This window comes from Cyprinus carpio, chromosome A7, assembly GCF_018340385.1.
Source record: "Cyprinus carpio isolate SPL01 chromosome A7, ASM1834038v1, whole genome shotgun sequence".
Taxonomy (NCBI): Eukaryota; Metazoa; Chordata; class Actinopteri; order Cypriniformes; family Cyprinidae; genus Cyprinus; species Cyprinus carpio.
This window is the reverse complement of record NC_056578.1, coordinates 10,472,418-10,481,282: the sequence shown is the minus strand read 5'-3', so window position 1 is coordinate 10,481,282 and position 8,865 is coordinate 10,472,418. Positions and strand designations below refer to the sequence as shown.

At 34.7% G+C, this 8,865-nt stretch overlaps 1 protein-coding gene across 1 annotated transcript; it reads left to right on the top strand.

Annotated features, from left to right (window-relative positions):
- Positions 1-858: 858 nt before the first annotated feature.
- Positions 859-2,741, top strand: LOC109069908. The gene is made up of 6 exons (XM_042761341.1): positions 859-920; positions 1,080-1,430; positions 1,514-1,603; positions 1,770-1,919; positions 2,055-2,089; positions 2,598-2,741. Exons 1-6 carry the CDS (start codon positions 878-880, stop codon positions 2,739-2,741), a joined length of 813 nt encoding a protein of 270 aa, XP_042617275.1. The 5' UTR covers positions 859-877.
- Positions 2,742-8,865: the final 6,124 nt, after the last annotated feature.

Below are 8,865 nucleotides of genomic sequence, written 5' to 3'. Positions count from 1 at the left end.
ATCTGTTAGCTATCAACAGTGTGTCTGAAATGGTAAATGGTGGATCTTTAGTCGTGCAAAGGATTCTGCATGTTTTAGGAGCATTATGCATTAGCATTTGTGATTCAAAGACTTCATGTCATCACTTCCTAATCTAGGCCTACCCACCATCTGGCCAAGTGTTTCTGTAGACAAAATGAGGACTGTAGTGAGGGGTGGTAATAATTATTCAAATTTGCTAATTATATATTTTAACTTTAAACTGCATATGAGAAGGATTTAATACAGTGTAAAATAAAAAACAAGTATTCAATACTTAATTTGACTTGCAAAGTGCATTAGCAAGCCTGTGTACAGGCTTTGGATAGGTCCAATGCCCATCACTAAGTGTAACATCATATAAAGTCCAGCAGATGTGCAACCTGTTTTAGAAGATACACAGTAGGTTTTTCTAAACAAATATGTAAAAATCTCATTTAGATGCAATACAAAAAAAAAAACAACAACATTAATTAATTTAAAAAAAGGATTACAATAATGAGCTGAAAATATAACACATGGCCAAGCACGTATTGTAGATATCCACTGGTATGTCTACATAAATCTACCAGAAAAAAAAAAAAACTCCTAGTCCCCTTTCAAATATACAACAACAGCCTACTTCACATCACATTTAATAAGTACCTCAATTTCACTTGCCCATTTATAAACACTGAACATGAGTACACACACACAAATAGTGCAGGTATACCATGTACAGGTCTGACCATGACTGGCCTTTTCATTGATAGGTCTACCATAGTTTGGCTGTGCCAAAAGCCACTCCTACTTATGCATAAAACACATCGATATCGCCTCCTTCATTTCCTCTTCAGCTCTGTTTTGACTCAGTGCAGAAATGTCACATATTTCAGCTGCAGCTTTATTGCTCTTTGGGACGGGTAGGAATTATTTTCCACTGTGAACTACAATACTATGATAAGAAACACTTTATAAATTTAAAATTAGGTGTTACTGAAATGGGGAGACACTTATTTTAATTGAATGATATTGTTTTTTGGTGTGCTATTGTTTAAGTTTTCTTGTTTAATGATTTTCAGGTTTTCTCCGAGTTATGTTTTCAACAGCAAGTATACAAACTCATCCAGGACAAAGTGTCACTATGTGGTGTTCACACAATATCCATGTTTCTGGAAATCTGTACTGGTTCAAACAATCAGACGGTGCTGTACCCATTACTATTGTATATATGTTATACACCAAAAGTCTTCAGAAGGTTGAGCCAAATTATTTCAACAATTTCACAAAAGATCACCTGGTCATGGATCAGTTCAGCAAAAGCACCTCCCTAACAATTAAGAAAGTGAACATTTCTGATTCTGGATTCTACTTTTGTGGAGCTACAGATTATCCCATGAAATTTGGCAATGGAACCAGACTTGAAGTAAAAGGTAATGTTTTTGAACCTCTCTCACTATACTCTAATTTTTATTTAGTGTTTATAGCGCTTTTTTTCTCACTTTGTCATTAACAGCACATGCTGAGAATCACCACAATTCAAATGCCATTGTAAATGCCACAATGATAAATGACTTGCCAAATTACACAGGATCCCCAAAAAAGGGTATGTTATTTTACTTTCAATATTAAAGTTAAAACTACAGGTGTTTAATATATGAATGTTCTTGTTTAATCTCTCTAATCAAATTATAGGGGAAAATAATTATATAATGTGCTCTTTGTAGCATCGCTTAAAAGGTTTCATTAAAATTATATCCACTCCTTTACAGATCATGAGAAATCACCCGTGTCTGAGGAGTGTTCTAGAGACATCTATTTCAATCTGACCCTCCTATTTGGTGGAATCATTTTTTTTATTTGTATCGTTCCTCTTATTTTGGCAATTATCAGGGAACACAGAAGAAAGAAGCATAAAAAAGGTAAACTCTTTTCATGCGGTTAAAAAGATTAAGCTAAATGTGGAATGAACATTATAAAAATTGCTTTGGACATAATTTTTAAATCTTGCATTATCTTCAGAGCAACTGATTGTCTTTTTCTCTGTTTTGTGCCAGTCGCTGAATGTCAAGCACAACAGCATGATGACAAGGTAAATTACACAGAGTTATTTTATTCTAAGGACTAAGAAAAACTATTTAAAAACAATCCCAGTTTCACCATAGACATGAAAACAAGCAAAACTTTGTTTTATACCAGATTACACTTTCTTTTTTTATCCTAAAGAACAAAATATTTAATTACTTTATAAATTAATTACTGCTCTGCCTCGTCTGTGAGTCATTAATTACTGCTATATGAGGGTTTTTTTATAGTTTTGGGTGTGTGTGTGTGTGTGTGTGTGTGTGTGTGTGTGTGTGTGTGTGTGTGTGTGTGTGGTATCAGCTATTATTTTACGATTCTGATTGAACAATATTATTTCTAATTCTGTTGGCTGTTAAGGATGTGAATAGTTGCATTTTCTACTTTTTGCTGTAGAATTGATTTAGGAGGCTAAGGAAAAGTAAACCAGTATCAACGGCTCCAGAATAAAAATAAAAGTTGTTATATGACCGCCTGGATTAGAATCTTGACATATACATGTTTGTCCTTCTTTGCAGGAAAATGATTCAGTAGAATATGCTGCTGTGTATTTCTCAAACCAAAAAAAAAAAACAGCAGGACAACATACTGAGGATACAACTGCTGTATACACTGATACTATAGTATACTATACTAGTATAGCCAAAATAAACCAAAGGTAATAAATTAATATGTTTGAGTTTTATTTTTCAAGTATACTCTCCAGTTCACAAAGTCCTTAAATTTATGTTCCAAATAAACACCAGTTTTTTTATATATTGAATCTCAATTTGGATGCAGTTTAAAGTGTCACACTGGCCATTATAAAAGGATTTCATGCTCCCAAACATACCAGTTTTGATCAGCCATAGACTGTAGTGTTAACTAATAACATTTAAAGTTTTTTCTTGATCATAACCAATAGTAGATATGCATAGTCACTTTCATAAACTTAAAGTCAAACGATTAGGAAATCTACAGTCCCGACTGAGTGTCACATGCTCCATTAAACCCTGGGCCTTCAGAGAATTAAAATCAGGATAAAATCAAGTTTAACAATTTGTGGGCCAGGTAAAATGTCTGTCAATGATATAATTCAGAAATAATCAATAAAAGACATGTTCAAAGATACATTAGAGTCAAACATGCATCTTAGTTCTTTGTAAACCTGCTTTGGAACAATTTATTTTCAAAAGTGCTATGAGGAAACGAAAGCAGTAAAGAAAACATCACATCATTATCTTATCAATAATGAAACTTCTTATTTTGAACTGGCAATAGTAGTCGTGGATTCGCCTGCTGATTGAAAGGTTTGTCATAGTTTGATGTAAGCATAAGCCACACCCATTCACATTAAAAAGCACATTGATTTCCTCAACATAATTTCCTCTTTGTTTCTAGTCTGATTCAGTACAGCAATGGTTCATTTTATCATTTCAGCGCTGTTGATCTGTGGCATGGGTAAGCATTACTGCACTATAATTACTTAAATTATGCAAGATTAATGAATGATTAATTCAATAATCATTAGTAAACATTAGGTGTGAGTATTTTGGTACTTTTTTGGGAGCATTTTATTGTGTGTTATCTGGGTTTTAAATATAAATATTAAAACACTGTTATTTCTCTGTGGGTTTTAGGCTTGCTTACAGCTGTTAGATCATCTTAGACAGTCAATTTGTCAGCTCAACCAGGAGAGAACGTCACTGTTTGGTGTCAACACACCTCAGAAACTGGAATCAACATACACTGGTTCAAGCAAACGAACAGTTCTGTACCTATTGCCATTGTATACATGATGATAAGCTACCAGCTTAAGGAAATACACAAACGTTATTTAAACTGTTTTCAACAAGATCGTATTCTGATGACTCTGAACATCAAAAACACCTCCCTGAGAATTTTAAACGTGGATGTTTCTGATTCTGGTCTGTACTTCTGTGGTTGGGACAGCTGGATGATGACATTTAGTGATGGAACAAATCTAGACATTAAAGGTAATCTGTCCTTATGAGTACCACTATTGAAGAGGAATTTTTTGCTTTAGGTGTAGCAGCAAAATATAAAAAATATATTGCATAATACACAATACAAATACACGTGGATAAGTTTTAATATGCTAAATGACGTCTTCTTTTAACGCACAGAAAGGAGTGTTACACCACTGCAAAATGAAACAGAAATACCAAATAAATGTGTTTATCATCTGACTTTCTTTAACACTCATAACATTCATATACAAAAATGCTTTTGAGGAACTACACAAAAGTTATTTAAATGGTTTTCTGAATGTTGGTTTGTTAAAGTAAAATGTGATTTAATTTTAACAGACCTCAAGAAGAGCTTGATTTCTACAAGAGACTGTTCTGAAAACATCTTTTATAAACTGACCTTTATTTTTGGAGGTGTTATTGTTATACTCATCATCATTCCGCTCACCAAGCTCATTTTTAAGATACAGAACACAAACACACAGAAAAAGGTAACAGTACATCTATTCACTCAAAAGATTTACTTACATTGCTGTATTGATATCATTTGTATAAATAACTGTGCAGTGATATAATTGTAAATAAAAATGCTAAACCTTTTTTTTTAGTGTCTGTTTCAGTTGCCGCAGATGCTGATCACCATGAAACACATCATCACGAGGTAATGTATCATTAAAATAAAAATATCCATTCTCTAAATGTGTAAAAAGTCAATTTGAATCCATAACCAAAAAGTAAAGTTTTATTTTTATTTTATTTATTTTTTTACTTAGTAGTCTTCTAAGATCTGCAGCATGTATAGTATGTATTGGAAAAAAAATATTGTACAGTTGAAATTAAAGACCAGGCTCACCAGTGTACAAAAAGATTTAAACATGCAAATCTCTGCTATTCAAAGGAGTTTTGATGAGAATAGTTATAAACCATAAAATAACTTTTCTAATATCAGTGTTTTTAAATATTACTTTTACGTCTAACATTCTTCACGTGAAATATAGAATGTTTCTTATGATTGTTTTGCATACAGCCTGAGGGCCTTTTCTGTTTAGCTCTAACTATGTCTTTAAAAAAGGGCCGCATGGTTGAAATAATTTTGTGAGAATGCAACTCCTGAGCAGAATATCGCTATGACTTGGAGAAATTTAATATGGTTAAATATTAGAAGTAAAAATAAGGCACACCAAAAAAAAAAAATAATAATTTGAATTTAATTTGTTTTTAAATGTAGGTCAAGTCATCTTTCAATCTGTTGCAGGAGCCTCATTCATCAGTGTATGCTGCTCTACAGCTCTCAAAACATAAATCCACAAGAGCAGCCAGAAATACAGAGGATACAGATGTTGTGTATTCTGCTACTAGATAGTCCAACAATGGCACAATGTCAAATATTGTAGCCTGCTGTAATGTTTAAAAGCCATATGTTCATAAAGACTTTAATATTGATACACCATTATGCCATACATTTAAAGTGTATGTGAGCTCTGCAATGTTTAGTATTTCCAATGCAATAAAAGTTGTGAAGATCAAATGCATTTAAACATTCTAAGAAGTTTAATTGAGATGTGTTTATATTTCCTGTCATTAAGATATAAGCAGGCCCTTTCTCAAGAGGCAGGGGTTGTGAATGATATCATTTCCTATACAGACCCTGACAGGAAGAAGCTGTTCAGTGTAGAATGAGACATGCTGAACTTCAGAGGACCAGATTACAAAGCTGTAAATATACACACTGAAACACAGCTGTACAAATTATTAAAATTACTGTGCACACATTTGACAACAATTTAGTACTGAGCAGCAGCAGTATAGCCTGATCATTATGAATATTGATATTACCTATGACAATTGAAAGAAAATGTTAATAAAACGATGTTTAAATCTGATTAAATGTGTGTAAACTATGTTTAAAAAATCACATAAAGACTTTCTTAAACGTCTGTGTGCCAGTGTGTGCACCTGTTAGCACGAGAGCATCACAGTTTGACTGTTTTCCACCCACCAGACTGACCCCCAGCTCATCACTCACAGCCCTCACTGCAGCTCCACCACACAAACACCATCACACTACATGCCTTTCACACTACCTTCCATAACCACAAACAAAATACCCCTTGCTTTTAAGTGAGGTGACAAGTCACAGATGACAATAACTTCAATAAAAAAAATTCAGTTGAGAATATTATTATGAGACAGCAATGAAAATAAACAGAACATTTTTAATGCCACAGTATTTCAAATTTGATTTGTCTGCTTTCAGAGCTTGTTATTGTTCTGTGCAGCAGCTGCATTATCATAAATGAGTGTATTTTGATTCAAAACAACAACAACTAAAAAAAAAATCAACTTTCAAAAAGTAGCATTTCCCAGGCCAGACTCATTAATAAAATCAAAATCTTTACTCATGTTTAAAAGGATCTGTCACTTATCTGCAGTTCAAAACATGTTACAGGCTTCTGGCCAGCATAAACACTGTAGAAATACTGAAAAAGTTCTGATAATTTTCTGCTAGGACATTATCCGTTTAATTTACAGAAAATTTCTTTAACCCTACAACACAACACAATGCAACATATTATTCAAAAGATAGGTAAAACAGCTGTGAAAAAATCAATACTGAAAATTTTATTATATTAATACAGTGCATTGGGCCCTATTTTTACACACTTTTCTTAGCCTGAGGAAGAGAAACAATATTACTCTTAATGCATAAAGTATTGTCTACCACTGTACTCCAATGCAACTTGACACCTTTGCTTCTAAGCAAACGCCATTATTTAACGGTGATCTAACATAGTAATATGTCTTATCTTTAGTATGGTGTTTTGAAGTCTCTCTGTCAATGCAATTTTGTCACAATGGACTGTTAAAGTGTGCAACTGCATGAATTCCATGTTAGTTCCTTTCACACATTGACTAATGGTTTTAGAAACAGACTTATGCCACTAAATACAGAGAAGATGATGAATTTGATGCACAGCGTTCAAGTTGCAGTCAGTTTTTGTTTCTGAAAGTAACATAGAATAAACAAGCAGCCTTAAGTACGCTTAGGTCTCTGTTGGTAATGCTGATGATACTCAGCTCTATATTTCATCGCAGCCTGGCGAAACATACCAATTTGAAAAACTAACGGAATGCATAGTCGATATAAAAAACTGGATGACGAGTAATTTCTTACTGCTAAATTCTGAAAATAACAGAGGTGTTAATTATAGGACCTAAAAGCTCTGCATGTAATGACCTAGAACGATGTCTAAGATTTGATGGCTGCTCTGTCAATTCTTCGTCATCAGTTAGGAACCTAGGTGTGCTATTTGATAGCAACCTTTCCTTAGAAAGCCACGTTTCTAGCATTTGTAAAACTGCATTTTTCCATCTCAAAAATATATCTAAATTACGGCCGATGCTCTCAATGTCAAATGCAGAAATGTTAATCCATGCGTTTATGACCTCAAGGTTAGAATATTGTAATGCTCTATTGGGTGGTTGTTCTGCACGCTTAGTAAACAAACTCCAGTTAGTCCAAAATGCAGCAGCTAGAGTTCTTACTAGAACCAGGAAGTATGATCATATTAGCCCGGTCCTGTCAACACTGCACTGGCTCCCTATCAAACATCGTATAGATTTTAAAATCTTGCTTATTACTTATAAAGCCCTGAATGGTTTAGCACCTCAGTATTTGAACGAGCTCTTGTTACATTATAGTCCTCCACGTCCGCTCCGTTCTCAAAACTCTGGCAATTTGATAATACCTAGAATATCAAAGTCAACTGCGGGCGGCAGATCCTTCTCCTATTTAGCGCCCAAACTCTGGAATAACCTACCTAACATTGTTCGGGAGGCAGACACACTCTTGCAGTTTAAATCTAGATTAAAGACCCATCTCTTTAACCCATCTTTGTGGCTTACACATAACATACTAATACACTTCTAATATCCAAATCCGTTAAAGGATTTTTAGGCTGCATTAATTAGGTAAACCGGAACCGGGAACACTTCCCATAACACCCGATGTACTTGCTACATCGTTAGAAGAATGGCATCTACGCTCATATTAGTCTGTTTCTCTCTTATTCCGAGGTCACCATGGCCACCAGATCCAGTCTGTATCCAAGTCAGAGGGTCACTGCTGTCAACCGGATCCAGTATGTATCCAGCCCAGATGGTGGATTAGCACCTAGAAAGGACCTCTACAGCCCTGAAAGACAGCGGAGACCAGGACTAGAGCCCCAGAGACAGATCCCCTGTAAAGACCTTGTCTCAGACGACCACCGGGACAAGACCACAGGAAACAGATGATTCTTCTGCACAACCTGACTTTGCTGCAGCCTGGAATTGAACTGGTTTCGTCTGGTCAGAGGAGAACTGGCCCCCCAACTGAGCCTGGTTTCTCCCAAGGTTTTTTTCTCCATTCTCTCACTGATGGAGTTTTGGTTCCTTGCCGCTGTCGCCTCTGGCTTGCTTAGTTTGGGACACTTCATTTACAGCGATATCGTTGACTTGATTGCAAATTATTGCACAGATACGATTTAAACTGAACTGAGCTGCATGATGACATCACTGAATTCAATGATGAACTGCCTTTAACTGTCATTTTGTATTATTGACACACTGTTTTCCTAATTAATGTTGTTCAGTTGCTTTGACGCAATCTTTTTTGTATAAAGCGCTATATAAATAAAGATGACTTGACTTGGTAAAAATTTCCGGTAACACGTACGTTAGAATACGTTAGAAACACTTATTCACTATTAACGATGACTTTTCCCTCAATAAATTCCTAAGTTGCTGCTTATTTATAGTTAGTAAGGTACTTGTT